General features: G+C 39.5%; 1 protein-coding gene across 3 annotated transcripts in view; it reads right to left on the reverse strand.

Moving 5' to 3' along the window:
- Positions 1 to 378: 378 nt before the first annotated feature.
- The window catches only part of LOC142497478 (sulfotransferase 2B1-like), a 29,643-nt gene continuing 11,375 nt past the window's right edge, over positions 379 to 18,646 (reverse strand). For 2 of the 3 annotated variants that reach the window (XM_075605312.1, XM_075605313.1), the window contains 6 exons: positions 13,693 to 13,855; positions 9,383 to 9,591; positions 4,393 to 4,519; positions 2,600 to 2,694; positions 1,680 to 1,860; positions 379 to 1,098 (listed from right to left, as the gene is read on the reverse strand). In XM_075605312.1, the coding sequence (XP_075461427.1) occupies positions 992 to 1,098; positions 1,680 to 1,860; positions 2,600 to 2,694; positions 4,393 to 4,519; positions 9,383 to 9,591; positions 13,693 to 13,855 (882 nt within the window). In that variant the 3' untranslated portion in view covers positions 379 to 991. Of the gene's footprint in view, positions 1,099 to 1,679; positions 1,861 to 2,599; positions 2,695 to 4,392; positions 4,520 to 9,382; positions 9,592 to 13,692; positions 13,856 to 17,286; positions 17,506 to 18,646 lie in introns of those variants that run through there. The other variant, XM_075605314.1, reaches the window with a different exon arrangement.

Here is an 18,646-nt window from a genome sequence, read left to right on the forward strand (position 1 = left end):
TGCGGTGACCTCAGTATATACACATTATTGTGTTAAACGCTTGATTGTTTTTAGCACATTGTAAGTGCACATTTTATATACCTATTTTTATAAAGTTTTGTATATATCAGATCGTGCTATGTTTTGCTGTCTTTCTCTCTCATATATTCTTTAACCATGCTGACGAGACGAGCCTAGAGGGAGTTCCACAAATCAGGCACATCCACTGGGTAGAAGCCCTATCTGCAAAACGCTCTTTATTCATTGACATCTTGTGAGTAGGCACACCATCAGAGCCAAGACTGCATCTCATCATATATCTCTTTACCAATACATGTGCACTTAAATTTTGTATTATTTCTTCTTATGTTTCCTATATAGTTCGCCCAAACACAGTGATTATAATGGAAACGTACAGTTTTTATAAAGGAATACAGTATACAGTTTTTTTATACTGGAATATACAGTAATTAGAATGGAAATGTCATGAAGGCAGCATGTCTAAACACAAACCACTGAAAATGCATATTATTTATTCAGCACTTAATAGTGCAGCAATTCAACTGCCACAATGAACAACAAAAATGTGTATTTTCTTATTTAAAAGTGCATACCACATTCAGTATAGGGCAATGACGTTTTTTCAGTTAATGTACAAGTACAAACTAGATTAGTCTACACAGGAGAATAGCAACATTCTAAATTGAAATGCTGGTTCTGTTCACTTTGTCTCGTGAAGGACTGGGTTCCACTATTTTGAATTTGATATTTCATAATAAAAACATCGAAAACCAGTACATCACAGGGAAATACTTACATTTCTCTATCATTTCAGTTAACTAATTTATGGATTTGACTGACATATGTTGAAGACTTCCAAGACAAGAATTTTGGCATGTTGCTTTTTCTAATAAATGAAATGAAATATATACACAAAAAAAAAAAACATCAGCATACTGCAGATTATTTAATGTAGAAACAAAATCAGTGGCAGTCAAAACATGGTCACTTTTTATCCCATATAAACCATGTTAAAGTCTTTCATAACCTCACGGTACGCTTTGTCAAACGCTTCTTCTTGAGCAGGAGTAAAGTGATTCTTCCAATCGCCAGAGATGCCTAAAGAACAAAAAAATAAGTTAAATCCTGCGTACAAAAATGAGTGATATCGAGTGTCCCGACTCCTTTCTGATCCTTGCCTTGCGGTGGTCCTTCCTTGCAAGAATCTCTAACATACAAAACTGAGTTTATCTAGGTTTCCACTAGGCAAGATCAACACTGGAAAAGTTGAGGAGTAATAAAATGATCTGATTAATGAGATCTGTGATTTCACCAATGCCAACCAGCGGTAGTTGGACTTCGTGATAAATGAGCTGAAATCTACCTAAAGCCGCTTACTGTAAATTAAGGCTAATGGCTGCTGTGCCAATACTTGACTTGATTGCATTAATAATATAGAGCCAATACACACTTGTTAATACTCAATGTAAATGCCAGGGTCCTAAGACTAAGCGCCCTATTCCATCACTCTTAAGTCGTTTTTTCACCCGAACATCCCCATAGACTTCAATGGTGGAATTTGGTCCGAAAACAGCTTGAACAGTCACTTTGACAGATCTAGAATTACCCCTAAGACACAGCTCTTGTTTCATAGAAGCTATAACACAGCTTCAAATAACAAGAAGAATCCTGGCTGGTACCTTTTCTGTGGAATGAGCCTTTTGAGTGGTTGATAATATCGTCCGGGACTGCAGTGTAATTGGACATATTATTTTCCTTCATGACTTTGAAGGAGGCATTTGCGGCTACTGAATCTACTGCTGCGTCATCCAACTCCTTCCCAAGGAACTTACAGATCTTAACCACATTGCCTCGCAGATCCTAAACCAATAAACAGTTCTTAGCCAACACATTTGATAAAAAAAATTGTGGAGTTTTCACCATATTGATTAAGAATTCACTATGCAGAAACATCACTACAAAGCACACCTCATTTGCATGCACTTTCCACATAAAAGGCCATATTTATTAAATGGTGCTATTTCATAAGACACTTTCCAGCCCATTCACTTCACTGATGGGGTCTTCTGGAGTTTCTCATGGGAAGCACTATTTGGTCAATTTGCCTGCAAATATGTTCTACTTTACTTAATATGTCTTTCACGTCCAGATTGTGGAGAGGAGAGAGAGAGAGAGAGGGCGGGGGAGTGAGAGTAATTAATTTCTTTGACCCACAGTGAGAATCAAATAGTTGAAATAGTTGTAGATTCATGCATATGTAATAAATATTTCTACATAGATTCCACACCAATTTAAGTAGGTTAAGTAGTTTACTATAAAAAACCCGCTGTGTCTCACTGAAATCTTGGCAAAATATTCCCTATAAAATGCAATCTCGCATTTTATTGAATAGCATGTGAATATCTACTTTGCTAAATGTCTGCATTTCAACACCGCATGGATTTGTACACCTGGAAACACATTTCAGCAGACTTTTTCCATGCAGTTTCAACACATTAGAACTTTTGCTCAGAAAATGACATTCTCGCAGTTTAGTGAATAGGCCCCAATATATCAATGAAGACTTTAAAAAGTCAACTCGTATGTAAATATTACATACCTGTAACATGTCTTCATATGTCAGAAGCAGAAAATTTGGGTTGTCTCTCTGCTGCAACCAGCTTTTGACATGCTCAAACCAGCCACAAAACAGGACTATGGGGGAGAGAGAGAACCATAAACACTAATAAGATAAAAAGATTAATATAATTATTTTTTGACTAAATCCTTCTAGTTGATATGTGCTAGAAATAATGTCATCATTACCCAAAAAAAGCAGGTCTCTCCCCTGTAATCAAGTTGGCACAATTAGTCACTACCCTAATTTATAATATTTTTTTAAATGAAAAAGGTGAAAAATAGTGACAAGCCAATGACTAAACGGAGACTCAACTCCGAGCTCACAGAAGGATTCTTCTATTATATAGAAGGCATATATAGTGGCATAATATTGATCTTTTCCCTTTTCTCCAGCACTTATTACTCTATACTGTACATTTAGTTACATTAATTTATTTCTGGCTTTTTTAGTAATCCATTCTTCCTTTTTGCACTGGATTTGGAAGCGCCTCTTTTGCTGTTATTTTTGGTTCTCCTATTGCCATGTAAAGTTTAGCAACTAGATTAGGAATAACGATGCTGTGCGTGACAAAACAACAAAAAAAACACATGCAATCACTTTTAGACCACCATATTGCTGTATTTGTGCTCGGAGGCCCTTTGCCCTCTCACATGCTTCTCTTCAGCCCCTCTCATTGTCCTTCAGTTAGTGAAAAGGGCAATAGCACCAACCGGAAATGGGTGATATAAGTATTCTGTTTAATCACAAAATCAGCACATGGAGTAAACAGAATACTTGTGAAGAGCAGGTGAGTATTGAAAGCATATTTGCATGGTTATCCATAAAAAAAAAAAAAAAAAAAATAAAAAAAATACATCCTCTAAACGCAACCTAACCATTAGGAAAAGGGTTTAATTAATAGGTTTCTAACAAGTCCGATTATCCCATTATTAGAGTTTAGTGAATATAGACGAATAGGTGGGAATATGAATGCATTTAGCATCTTATTCTTAAACCAGCTGTCTAGGAACAAAACAAGAGCCACAACATTTAAGAGTCTATATTGTAATAAAGCAAACTGAAGAGGAGTAATGGGCAGAGAAATTGTACTGTAGATCAATTGTCTCTTTGTAATGGCCATGCTAAATGTAACAGCATAACCGTCTAGCTTAAACCATCATCATGCTTTGTGATTGTAACTGTGATTGTAAATAAACACATATGCTCTCACTCATGGTTGCGGAAAGTGGTGACAACGCCCAATTACACCTCAGAAAATAACAACTAAATTTGTATTTTCTTTACTTTCAGTCCTGCAATTTAATCTCAAAATGTGACATTGTTTTGGGGATGAATCATAACTATGGCTAGCTCTGATAGGTTTGTTCTCAATAAATTAGTTATTTTCAGATAACTGGAGTGTTTTGCAATGCATTGCTGGTCTCTCTGGCAGTGAAGGGGTTTTTCTACCATTTCAGCAAATACTTTGCTATACAGTATATTAAATCATTGCAAGAATGAATGATATGTTTTAAATGTATAAATAAGGGACTGTTTTCTTGTTATTCATATTACTTTTGCTGCACTGTATACAGTAAAAGTGTCTGCTTTTATGCATTGTGTTTTAAAGATTTATTGGGTTTGATGAGATGTTTATTTGTTTAATGACGCATGTAACTAATTTTTGCTTTTCTAATAAGCGACTGCATAGTTATTTCAACATTAAAAAAACACAATAAAAGCATAATAATAATAATACAGTCCATCTTTAAGCACTTTCAGGAACTACATACCATCGCCACTTAAAAACATTGAGACAAATTCTTGGAAATCTTCTTTGAATTCCATGAACTGAGCAATTAAGGAAAAGTAGTAGAGAGAGACACAGACATCTTTGGGATTTCGTATGGTGTAGATCACCTACGACAGGAAAAGAACTATGTTACACAGGAAGAATGAGCAACCACATGCACACTCCATTTTCACAACTCTTAATATGGAACAATTTTGTAACATAACGTTGTAAGATGTGACCGAATTCAAGGTAGTATCTAACCAAACTCCCTACGTGTTCCTCCCAATGACTCCACTTGGAACAGACAGCCCACAGGTACTTACTACCAATTAACTACACTTACAGAGAGAGGCCCAAACAATCACTTAACTCGGAGGATGAGAAAATGAAGCAAGAACGACGCCAATTTTTACAAAATATATATATATATATATATATATATATATATATATATATATATATATAGATTGCACACTACTAAAACTCCTGAAATTATTTTGATTAAATAATAAAAGTATTAAGAACAGATAAAATTATATTGACCAAATGACACTATTTCCCTATCAGTGCGTAGTCTATTTACACTTTGTTGAAGACGACTCAAGTCTCTGTAAATTCTGCAATTACTTTCCAGTACTGTATTCACCTGGTCGGGACTTATTTTTATAATACTACTGTATCTGGTAACTTGTAGCATTCCATGCCTACGTTACAGGAATATGTAGGAGTATCCTCACAATCACGAGCCTACACCTGCTGTGACTTTTTGGAATGTAACAGTAGTGAGATGTGTGGGTATATGCAGTGCTCCCATGTAATGCTCTCCTAAGCACATTATCACCAGTACTTCATGCAGCGCATGAAGCCAGAGATTTGATCTGCATACGGTGAAATGTCCTTCCTGTTCCTGTGGATTCTCCCTCTGTATATACGCCATGGGATGACTGTTACTGCTCTGAAGCGGTCAGTTTCATACAGTGTTGGTCAAGTTGAAGTACCCCCGGGCCTGATTGGCTTTGGGAGGAAAAAAGTCTTGGGAGCTGTGCAACTGTGCTACCTCATTGTCCCGCATTATTGTGGGACACCGGAAGCACCTAGCCATTCACCAGTTCTGCCAACTGCGAAACCCCAGAATCCCATCTCTCATATGGTGTGTCCTTCGTTCAGCCTCTCCTCACTACATGGCCCAAAACGTCGTACTACTTCAGTCCCATCAATACTTTGAAATGGTAAAAGATGGTTTCTATGCATCCTCTTGATTTTTTCTCCCATTCTTTGGTTCTAACACATAGACTGACAACTCCAGATAAGGCCATGTGACATCCATACAGGGTTCTGGATCCCACGCAACATCAAATTTTACTTATTTTCACCAGTATTTATTCACCGATTTCTAAAGCTTTGGCCTCCTACAGTATTTCTTTGCACACTTCACCTCTGACGCACAATATCCTTAATAACTGCTTTCTTACTCTCTGATACTCATTTTCTTATCCCAGTGTGGAATGTCCCTATACGGTACCTAATATAAAATAAGTGTACCTTAATTATTCCTATTACGCTCTATATTGATATGTACATCTAACTGCCTCTCTAATCTTCTATCCAAGCTGCTATATCCATATTCCAGCCACTTACAGGATTTCCACTTAATGGAGTACCTTTATAATCTATCTTCCAATTTACACATCATATTTCCTTATGTACCCTATTCAACAGCCTATCCACACCGATATTAGTATGTGAATATATGTGCGGACGTAGAACTGAGCGCAAATACTCCCAAGGTTACGTGTAGGAATAAATACAGAAAAAAACAGAAATCGTGAGATAAAGTGAAACAGTGTCTCCAGACACAAGTGTCGCAGTATTTTCAGTTTTATGAGAACAACCATTCTCTGTGGCTCTATGTGGATGCAATTTCTTCCAGGTTCTAGGCGGCAACAGAGGTGACCTACCGGAGGGGGACAAGCCCAGTTGACACTCTCCAGGCCAGTTGTGTGTTTGTGCAAACCAGACAGTTCACTTGAGAGGTGTTGCAGCTGTAGAGGAGCCAGGCTATGGAGCAGAAAGGAAGCAACCAGGCACTCGGTCTTACAAAAAAGTAAATTTATTAGCAAATCCAGTACTAAAGTTTCGACTGCATACGCAGTCTTTATGAAGGTGAGGGCTACAGCAGACTATCAGTACTGTTCCAGCAGCTAACGGATCTCTTTTGGGCCCCTCCTGAGTGTCCTAAATGCCTGACACCCACATGTTTGTGAATTTTTAAACTCTTACTTTTTTTGTTAGTAAAATTGGTTTGCACTAAGCACCTTCCTCTCTTATTTTTTAGGTGAATTTGGAAGGAAACGCATCCATATAAAAGCCACGGAGAAGGGTGTCACGATGACACCAACTTTTATCAACACATTTATATTTCTGGGTACTTAATTGAACAGAACAAGTTGCAAAATAAATTGTGATTTATTTCCTTAAAAGACAAACACACGACATCTGCAGAAAACGCTTAAAACAACACTCACTGGGATAAGGGAATGAAATGAATTATCCTTGGAACGAAATAAATTGTCCTTTGCTTGCCAGTGCAAGAAATGCAGCCTTGGTTTTAAAGTCCTGTGGTTATGTTGTTATTAACCCCTTCACTCCTGGACTGGTTGCTGCTGTGCTGGAACAAAGTCTTGCATCTTTACATCATGGATTAAAATTCAGGAATCACACTGGTGATACCTGGGGAACCACAGTTATAGACTGGCCAAAGCTATCTTTAACATGTGGATCCAATCCCCCTCGTGGGAACAAAACAACCCACGAATAGCCAAGTTACCCACAGTTCATAAGACCGGTCAAAAGGGTGGGCAGGGCGCATCGGTCAGGTTGACACCCATGCCACTTAGCATACCTGGGCTACACCTATTTCTTGGCACCACTAAGTCTGATTTTTGACCCGGAGGGGTCACTAGGAACAGCAAAACAGCAGCAAATGGCGCACAGCCAGGGAGCCAGGTGGTAAAATTCAAACGTCCTTTATTTCAGTACATGACTGGAAGAGATAAAACCCCCATGGGGACACAAACGCACCTCCTACGCGTTTCGGACCGACTCCTTGATAAAGGACCTATATATATTCACCACTATTTATTTTTATTTGTGAAGTTATTTGCACATATTTTGTTTGCGCACATTATCTGTCATTTCTACAACAAGATCGTAAAATGATATTGTGACGTGGGGTGCTATGTCATCTCTGGGTTGTACCCTGATGATACGGCCCATGTCATGGGAACATGTGCATAAATGTATTATTGCAGTGTTCCCCCTGTGAATGTATGTCTCTGTCCCTTCTTATGTGTTTGTATTGGATTTTTTGTGGGATTGGACCAATTTCCTAAGTAACCGTGGTGTTCACATTCCGGAACCCTTGGGGCTAGCAACTAGTTTCTGGTACCGCCACACCTTGCTAGATGGTGCGAAACTTTGTGGGGAAAAATCCAGAGTCTCGGAGAACTCCTTCCTGGTAATCGAAAAAAAAGAATTATTTTGCTGGAAAGAATCAGTGATATATCCCTTCCTCTGAAACGCCCCAATCTGCTAAATTGCCCTATCTTCAGTTCCGGAGGTCCTAGAAACCCCCACAGGGGTCCCACGATAGAGGATCCTGGGGGCCAGTAGGACAACGTAACCGCATGAATCCTAATCCTTTAAGGGATTCAAGGTTCACCCCAGTAACAAAGTGGGCATTGGAAGTCTTATTCCTGCAGTCCAATGAAGGACCAAATGGCTAGTGGACAACCTTTCCTTGCATACTAATGCCTCTGCTTGCATGTCTAATGAAGCCAGTTGGTGTGATCATCAAAGTGTGTGATTTCACACTTGTCAAGGCATCTGCAGTCTCACAGACCCTATTCATCACTCCAAGGGAATAGAGTGTCAGCAGTTCGCGTCTAACTCAAACATATCAAATGAGGCCAGGAAAACTCTTTGATGCATGCAGACATTCTGGAATCTCCCTGAAGTTTGAGGTATAACTGAAAGCCAAACTGTACTAGGGTGTGTGTGTCTTAGAACAGTTCAGACTGACAGTCTGTCTGCACCTGGTTCTCGAGGGGACTGAACAGTATCTGTAAACCTTGTGGGGTGTACTGGGAGTCTCTTGTGGGAGACTAAGTTCCTGGGTTCTGCTTGCAGCAGGACCCTGAGTGGACTAGCGGAACTAAACCCCTGACTGTTTGAGGGGCCCGGTTCCATACGCTCTGGTGCGTCCTGAGCCAAGAAACCAAAGTCTTTTTGAAGAATTCCTCCAGCTTCTGTCTGCCGCAGAGGGCTGATACCTTTAACTCTTGCACAACTAACCAGTGGAGGTCGGTACCTGGACTAGTGGGACAGCTCTACCGGTAATTGCACCAAGGACTGTTTTTATCTGTTGTGTGCCCGTTCTCCAAGCGGTCCCAGGACATTGCTATACCTCATAACTAACTGCTTACCCAACCCAGAAACAGAGGGATAATTGCGGCTACGCCTGGAACCACCTCCTGGTAACCTACTCTGTGGGGAGAAATCCAATCCCTTTCCAGGTTAGAGGTGGGTCACAAAGTGGATAATTGTGTGTTTTGTGTACGTTTGTATGCTTCTATTCTCTTGCCCTTGCAAATAAACCTAATTTCTTGAACTCTGTGTCTTGGGTTGCTGATCTAACGAACTTGCGGGGTCTGCTCAGTACCGTTACATGACAGATATCTACTGTACTTACTGTAACTGAACACCCTCTCTATCCATTGATATAATCCACTAATTTACATATATGTATACAGGTTTACGCTGTGCAGTAGCATCGGAACCCATAAGCTCCACAGCTCCACAGCGACCTGTTCCATCAAACAATGTGCAGGTGCAGCCAACTGGCGCCCCAGACCTGGGTACTGCAGGGGGTCGCATGATTTTGGATCCTGCAAAATTATTGTAAGAGAATGTGTTCTCTACAGACACACCTTGGCTTTTGATTTGAAGAAAGTTTGGGGGAACAGGTGCACAGGAAGATGAGACGTGATAAGCCGGGGAGAGGGACGGTTCTCAAGTAAGTTGCGGCCTTGAGACTGTTCTATCCATGGAACTCGATCCCAGCTGTAAACTGTTTTTGTTGGCGTGGTGTCTCCATTGCTATAAATTAGTGTCAGGATTTCCTGTAGCCACGTTGTGCCTAGAATAATATACAAATGGAGGGCAAAGCGTTATACGTGTACATGTACTATGAATAGGAATTGAACAGTGGGGATGAGAAATAAAATTAAATAAAAAGCACAAGGACAGGACTACAGTAGCAAAAAGGGATCATTTTTTTTTAAGTTCCAAAATTGGTCAAATAGCATTATGTAGTACAAAAGAAGAAAAACACTGACACAAATAATCGTCAGGACAATAAAACTTAAAAGGCAGAGAATTTAATGGGGGTTCTGTGCAATAATGCCTGAACGAGTAAGCGTTTCATGAATAACCCCCGAAACATGGCAAAAAATACATAAAAGTAGAGAATGTACAGTACTGTATGAGCAAGTGAACCCACATGTAACAAAAAGAGACACATGCCTTTATTCAAGAAGCTCTGAAGTGGCCCATTGCAATGTGAACACCTGGAAACTGCTACTGACTTGAATGGCATCTTTTATCTGATTTCTTTCTATTGGTGACGATCACATGAGAATATCTTATGATATTAAGTATTTTAATCAATGAATCTGGCACACAAGATGTTATCATGGATTACAAAATGGTCTTAAAAAAAGGGGGTAGGGGAAAAAGAGATGGGTAGGGAATATTCTACAATCGGATGGACACAAATGTGGGACAGCACGAGTTCTTCCTCGATATCAACGAATACTTTAGAAAATACATATAAGACAATGTATAGGTGATATTATACACCACAAAAACGGAAAGAATGCTATCCAGGGACTTTTAATAAGTGTTGGAGAGGTTGTGGAGAGGTGGGAACAATGCTTCAGAATTGGTGGGAATGTGAGAAAATAAAGTGATTTTGGGATATGATAATAGAACAGATTTTCAATATTTCCAAGATTAGAATTTTAAAAAGACCCAACTTAAACAGTTATTGTTAAACAGAGAAGGGGTCAAAGAGCATAGAATTAGGAAATATCAATTAATATATATGCTAAATGCATCAAGATGTGCTATTGATGCTAATTGTAAAAAGCTAGGAGGCTCCCACCATAGAACAATGGGATTCGAGAATGTGGGAGGTTATGAAAATAGAACAAATATCATATATAACCACTGACACAAAAATGTCAACTCCTCTGGTTACCATGGACAGAGTTCACTGATAATAGCACCCTATGAGAAGAGTTGGAAGAGAAAATAACTGCCATAGTAGGAAAAATAAGGATAATTATCATTTTAATTAACAATTTGGGGTTTGGCTTGTTTATAGTTTTTTTTAATTTTTTAATTCTAATTTTTAGTCATGTCATGTTTTTTTTGTCTTGTGATTGTATTTATTATTACTAATTTTAGTTAATATGTTATTGTATATTCTGTATTTTATTATATCATTTATATTTTATGCTGTATTATAAGCTTATTGTTTAGTGTCATATTATACGATTTGTCACAAGGAAGTGATGTTGAGTTCTAACATTGCTCTTTATATTGTTTTGAGACTAGGATAATTTCAGGTTCGAGTAATGCTAATATAGAATGCAGAATTGTAAGATATGTTTTCTGTGTGTGCTGTGCTGCATGTGTTAACTGTTATAAAACTGTGGACTACAAAGAGAATTTGCAACAACAACAAAAATAAATGATTGTAGGATGGACCACCGTCCATGCCTAGTTTTATGTGCTGATCAAAGGATAAAGGATATCTGGTTTTGCAAGTGGGTGGATTGAAATATGGCTTCACTAGAATAAACAGGGCCCTTTTAAATGTACCTTGAAAATGCATTCTTAAAGGACATCTGCAAATACCAGAGTGTGGAGGCAAGAAGCTATTCCAAATTAAGTTATTAATTATGGAATCATGAGCCAGACAGTAATTCGCATGAATAACAAATAGAGATGTGTAACCATTGCGATTGCACAAATCAAATGATACCAAAAACAAGGGTTTTCTATGTATAATTTCTGATATCGGTTTCTCCTGCACAAATACTGTAGACGTTAGTGTGACGGTGAAGGGGTAACCAGGCTCACTAATAAAGGTTAAGCCCACTTGGTTGCCCCTGGTCTGTGTTTTGGGGTCCTAGAGTGTCAGCTCTTTGACCTGACTGTCGTATATGCATTACTGTGACTGTGTGCAAAATTACGCGACAGTAAATATTTTTTTACCTTTCCAGGGGTGCTGGGACCAGGAGATTGCTAGGCTATGAGTTTCAGAGTGGGTTTGACAGAGAAAGTCTTTGCAGATTGTGGCTATGTAGTGAGGTTCCTGAGTTACTGTACAGGATACCCCAAAGATATACCCTGGAATCAGGTAAGATTCTCGGATACATTGAAGCACACTGCTCTGGTCAAACCTGAAAAGTTCTTGCGACTCACCACTAGGATTCCTGCTGCAGCACAGTCCTGCAGGGTAAATGGGGAATAAGGGGTTAATGTATCCCTGCAACATACCAGGGGTCCCTGGTATAAGGGGGGATGCCCAGTTCATGCCCAGACCACCCTAACCCTGGTATAGGGGTTCTGGGGTTGCTCCAGTCATGTATAAGACTGTGTGGCTTTTATTAAAATAAATCTAAGTTTGCAGAGTGTAAGGGATATGGCTAGTGGGGATGAAACATTTCACATTTTCACTCTATCCCTCACCCAAAAGACTTTGGACATTTTAATAAGAAAATGTATAAAGTATATTTTATTAAACTGGGGTTTTAAAATATAGTTTGCTGATACATTGAAACCTAAGCTGGGTCTTTCACTGTTTGGACTCTGAGGGGGGTTTATGGGCTACCAGAGTTTGGTGCCATTAAGACTGCCCTTGGCCCGTACATGAAAGTTACACTTGTGGCCAGAAGTGTGAACCCCATCAGGACAGGATGGCTGAGGCACCAAGCCCTGCAGGGGGTTCTGCATGGCAAGTAGGCAAGATGGCGGTTTTCGCACATGCCCCTGTGCCCTGTTGAAGCTCCAGGTGCCCGGCTTCACAAGACTGGCTTGTCTCAGGGGCTAGCAGTAAAGTTCCCATGCTGCAGGTTGGCGGTAATGCTGCGGGGCTGGCTTTGGAAAGGATATAAAAAAAAGTTAGTAGCCAGCCCAGAGAGTGTCCCAAGTGTTCCAAGTTGTGTTCCATGTTTTAAAGCTGCAGTTCAGTCAATATCCTGCATGTGTGTTTTTTTTAATAAATCAGTTCTGTAGTAAGAAAAAATTATTTTAGCATTTTCTGTTTTAAAAAAAACAACTTTGAAAGACCAATTTTCTTGTATTCTATTTTAACAAGCATGCTTGTTCCTATAGCAACGATTTACATACCTCATATTTAAAGATGTCGCCAAACTTTGCCGATCAATAGACGGAGAACAAATTGACCGGCAGCTATGCAGTTCTTTAGGTAATTAGAGATTGCCCACATGGAACTATTGAAGTAAAAAAATAAATAAAATAAAAAAAGACTGAACTGCAGCTTTAAGTGAGTCATCTAAGTGTCCAGTTTCCGTCTGCAGCAAGAAAGAAAAGGGGCTTCAGCAGAAAGCTGCCTGGATATTTTCTGTCTTGTTCTGCAACTGTGATCAGGGTGAGGATTCCCTGCGCTTACGAGAGTCTTCTTTTGTATCCCAGGTTTGTGTGTTTTCTTCCTGCTATTTGTAACCCATTGTGTGTATGTCTGTTTCCACAAAATAAATCACAATTTGTTTTACTCTTTGGTTTTGCGCAATTAAATGATCCTGGTTATAAATATGTAATCTGTCTCCCGTGACAGATAGGTGGTCATATTTTATAGTCAGGTGTGTATCTTAAGTACATAGACGCAACAGTGAAGATGGCATTTGTCCAAGTATTATAGAAACAAAGTTATGAAGTCTTTTATAAATTGAGACAAAGTTTAAAGGTCCAAAAAAAGGTAGTGGGGGTTTATTTTCTCTAGTTGTTAAAATGGCAGCTAGAGAGATTGATGAAAAGGGTAGGCTTACAGTGTATCTACTACCCACATTCCTAGTTATTTGGAAGAAGTTCAATACGTATGTGGTCAGAGTGTAACTTCTTCTGCTTCCATATTGTAGTAAACCTAAAACACAAGTTAAACCGGTCTTTGAATATTTATTTAGCAGTATAGAAAGATCGAAAGTGTTACCTGATTTAGGAAAGGTGACATTAAAAACATCATCATCACGTGTTTGAAACTCTTTACACGCATAGTTTAAACTTTCTTCTGTATGTACAACTGAAGGTATCCTCATTCCCTCATATTCCATATAGTCTCTGACAAACGTTTCCACTGCGTCCATTATGAAAGACTTTAGGGAAACAAAAGATTAGATTTCAGAGTTAGTCCTTTTTAAAACCCTTAAAAAGCAGTGTAACTTACCGGTGAATATGAAGTTCACAAGCCTCCCTTTATTGAATGTCAAATGCCAGAATCACTGTTACCAATTATGTTTCTGATTTCATATTACAGGCTACAATAATTCCAAGAGTCACTTCTCCCACTCAAGGAGTAAAACATTTATGTACCAGTTGGATAACAAGAGATGGAACTTTTGGCTGATGGAATAAGTGTTGAAGTCCAATTTGTAAGAATACTGGTACTTGCGCATACAGGGCTTGGGCTTTAAAATGTAGTTGGCTGAAGTCAGATATAAATATACTATAATTATTATTTAAAATGGTTTCCCTATTTTATCTTTGAAACAAAAATAACTTTCTGTTGGACTGTGACCTACAAAAGATAGGTATCTATTGTACTATTATTACAGCACTTTCAAAGGCTGCTTATTACTAAATGCAACATATGTGGATAATCTATTTGTGAAATGTTTTAAATCATTCTGTAGACAAAGTCGATTGTGTGATTCAGTCAACTAAATAGATTTTGTTAACATCTCACTTCCTTCTATTGACAAAATCGATTTTGTGGGGGGAGGGGGGATAGGAGAAGGGGGAGGAGGAGGGGGAGGGGGTAGGGGGGTACGGGAGGGGAGGAGGTGGAGGGAGAGGCAAATCTCCCACTACGGATGACGTTTCCCAGAGCTCAATAGGAAGCTGCAGTGTTCACAAAACAAACAGAAAGATTCCCCAATGAATGCACTCAGAATGATAATGTTGAGATGAATGGAAACTTAAAATAACTATTTATTAAATATCATATGGTAAAATATAATTTGTACAGAGGGATGTGGTAAAATTATCCAAGACCACTCCCTTATGACACACCAATCGGTACTTCCGCATAAAATTCATGAGGAAGAAAAACCTGAGGAGACACTAGTCTATATGATGCCTCATGATATGTAGGCTATCACATGAAAGGATTAAATCCTGAGGAAATAGTAACTACAATAAATATTGTGATACTATTATCTTCAACAAAAAAACCCGATAGGGTACTGTAGTACCTAATACCAGAACTGAATCCAAGAGGATATAATCAATAACAAAAAGTTTATACCAAGATTGGCAGACCTATGATACAAGACTAGTGAGTCATGATGGTACAAATATAGTGCGACATATGGTCACTAAGCGAACTAAGGCCGGTGAGAGATATTCACCTACATATATAATTATAACAAAACTGATAGATAGGTGAAAAACATCCTGAAAGGAAGAGATCCTATAAAGGGCTGGCATAAAATATGCAGAGATAAAGCCCAGAGGCACGGTTCAGTGACCGTATCCAGTTATAGCCTCCTGTCTATTGGGAACAGTATGTAATTGACAATAAATATGGATCAGAGATAGATTCAAAGTAGGTGAACTGTAGTGAGCCGTAGCTCACAAATCAGATAACCCGACACACAGGTTGGCGAAAAATTCATAAATATAGAACACTTGATATAATGTTGTCTAATGGGAGTAGTTAATCAAAGATTGCTGCTAACCCAAATGCTGGTGTCAGGTAAGTTCAGTAATTTAATAACACCCACAACATGTATGATATCCTGGGTCTGAACTAATCATAGTAATGATACCAGTGGTTGAGAAGCTGCAACAGTGTTCGTGACTGTTGCTGGTAACATATGTTTCAAGTAACCAGGGTCCCCTTATTGGTCCACACCTAAATGTGGTGACAATTGTATTAAAAAAGGGGATACAATGGTACAGTTAACTTATCTGTGTGTCTGCATAGTCTAGCTGAACTTTCTGTATGTTACAGAGTACAGCTCCGTTTGAATTGTTTTACTGTTATTCATTACTTTATTGTTATTGAAGCTTATGCGGGAGCTTTCCCCTCTTTCACTCTTCCCCCCCGTTCTATTGATTTGTTTACTGTTATTCATGACTTCATTGTTATTGAAGCTGATGCGGGAACTTTTTCATTACGTTTTACCCCTGAGGAAGAAAGCAAGACTTTCGAAACGCGTAGGGTGGTTCTGTGAGGTCCCTACTACTCGGGTGTGAGTGCTGTACCCTTCTGAAGCTGTGAGCTGCGATCTGTGGTCAATAGAAAGCTGGCGTAGGAATATTCAGCATTTCACCATTGCATTGTATGGTGCGTTTGGTGGGGTCAGACCAGGAAGTATCTGTGTGTGCTGCCCTGGAACTTCTGCCGTGTGTGGATGGTGCTGACTACAGACGGAGGCAGACACCGAGGGCTGGAGGAGCCTGTCCCTGCCCATATGAGACCACTCGTCTGAGCCCAGATGTAAGCAGCAGCAGCAGCCATTTATAAGAGGGGATACTCTTTAAATTATCCATTGCCTGAAACCATCTTGTTTTCGGTAAGCAGGTACCCCCACCCGAGTTGGAGAATCTTGCCTGAACCTTATATATGTTTTTATGTGCTATTTTATGTGTATTTAGTGTATTTTATGATATTAATGATATGCCATATTAAATGCTATTGTAAGTAGTCACCTGTTGTTCTCAGCGTCTGTTAAGTGTTGTATGTTGTTTGTTTGTTTGTTTATATGTTATACAGTATTATGCTATGATTTGATATTTTTTTATATTTACATGTTCACCCTTATCACGTGGAGCATCCATTTGGACGGGCGATTTCCGTGGCTCTGGTTGTATATTTCTAATTACCTATCAGAATTGTATTGATAATTACAGTGTTGAGCGCCACAGATATAACTTTTTTAATAACAAACGCAGGTACAAATGTATGTATATATTTATATAGCGCCCAAGGCTTTACAAGAGAGACAATCCAGTACAGGGAATTATACTACAATAAAGTTCAACAAATAAGCTCAGACATTAGGAAAATAAATCTCTGCCCCGGAGAGTTTACAATCTAAGTGATACCAGAAATACAAAACCACTGTTTTTGTCAGCGGCTACAGTAGTTAGGGCAGCCCGGCAAAGTTGCATCAATCCGGTCTGTGTTTAATAAAATTATTTTACTCTATATTTGCAAACTCTGAAAAGGAATGTTGCACCAGTAATAACTGGGAATAATACAGTAAATGCAATCTCTGAGCTTGGTGTTGGTAAGTCTGCTGGTCGACCAACATTCTCAGTGTAATCAAAACATTTAGTATGAGCATTATGGGTTCAGGGATCCACAAGAGATTTTTTTTTTCCATAATTTGTTTACAATATTTTTAGACTTGTAATTATTGGGCAAAACAAACTGCAATAGAAGGAAAGCATAATAATGGAAAGGAAAATAATAATCTTGCCTTCAATGGGATTTTTCTCTCTCTACCTGACATAGCGAAATGTTGTCCTGAGGCATAGTAAACCCTTATACCGCTCATGATTATAGTATGATTCTTACCTTTACAAACGGCAGTTAGAAGAGTTTTGCAGAGCAAAGACCAGGGATAAACAAATCATCAGGCAGGATTCCTTACAGCAAGCTGAAGCTCACAAGTACTGGTAGCATGAGAAATTACAGCTGCTATAAAGAAGCAGCATACAGGACTGGGGCCAAGCAAAGGGGAGGACTTCTAACTAATCCTGAGTTTATGAGTTGAAGAATAAGATCAAGACTGCAAAGGGATGTGTGCTACACACCTCCCTCTACGGCCCCTTTAAACCACACACACCCTGCTTTCTGTAGCTCAGGGGTGCGCAAACTGGGGGGTACAAGATTTTTCAGGGGCGGTGGTTGCAGCGGCCCCGCGCTCTTCCCCCAAAGCATTTAAAATAATGCCGGGGGATCGCGCGAGGCCTCTTCAACTTCACTTACCTTGTCTTCGGCGACGCGGCGTCAAATGTTGCCGCTGGGTCACGTGACGTCACGTTGCCATGGCAACGTGACCCCCGCGGCATCATGTGCAGCCGGAGACAAGGTAAAGCTGCGCTTATGGTGTGGTGGCGACGGTGACGCGACGTTGCGGCAAAACAAATGTATTGCCGCCGTCGCGTGCGCTTATAGTAGAAGCGACGCGACGGAGTGACGGCTTGGTCGCGCTTGCTGGAAGTCAAGTCAGTTTGATTTTTCCAGCGACTGCAGCGTGACGTCGCCGGTGATGGCACTAGAAGAGCAGCCTGAGGGAGGGGGGGGGGGATGTGAGCAGGGAGGGAAGCAGGAAGGAGGGGGCCGCAGGGAAAGATTGCGCACCCCTGCTCTAGCTCACAGAAAACAATTGAGCAATTTAATGTGCAACAGTCTTTAATGATATTGAGCCAGTTGAACTTCCCAAAGGACATTGAATGGGGGAGTATTTGTCAATCAAGTATTTTATTTCTCCTTATTCCACCCTGTCATTAGCACAGACGCAATACAGTTAAAGAAGCAATTCAAGCCAATTTTTTTCTTCATTTTTTTAAATACAGAATTGAAGCACGGGACTTCCAGAGCTGATCCTCATTAATTTCAGCTCCGGGAACCCCCTGCTTCCTGAGATACCTTACTCATTCTGACTGAGCCAACTGTACTGAAGCAGGGATATCCAGAAATCCTGACCTGTTGGTGGCATGTGAGGACTGCAGTGAATTGCAATTTGGCAAGCATAAGAGCTGTGGTGAAGCATGACTGTAGGAGGGATTTATATTTAAAATTGTCAGTGTGTGTATCAGATTAATTAACGAAGGTTAGGAGTGGTGTATTGCTCTAGTGAGGAGGAACTGATAAACTTGTGGGTATTTCCAAGATTATAGACAGAACGGAATGAGTAAAGGTTAAAGTTCAA

Source organism: Ascaphus truei, chromosome 6 (genome assembly GCF_040206685.1).
Source record: "Ascaphus truei isolate aAscTru1 chromosome 6, aAscTru1.hap1, whole genome shotgun sequence".
Classification (NCBI taxonomy): domain Eukaryota; kingdom Metazoa; phylum Chordata; class Amphibia; order Anura; family Ascaphidae; genus Ascaphus; species Ascaphus truei.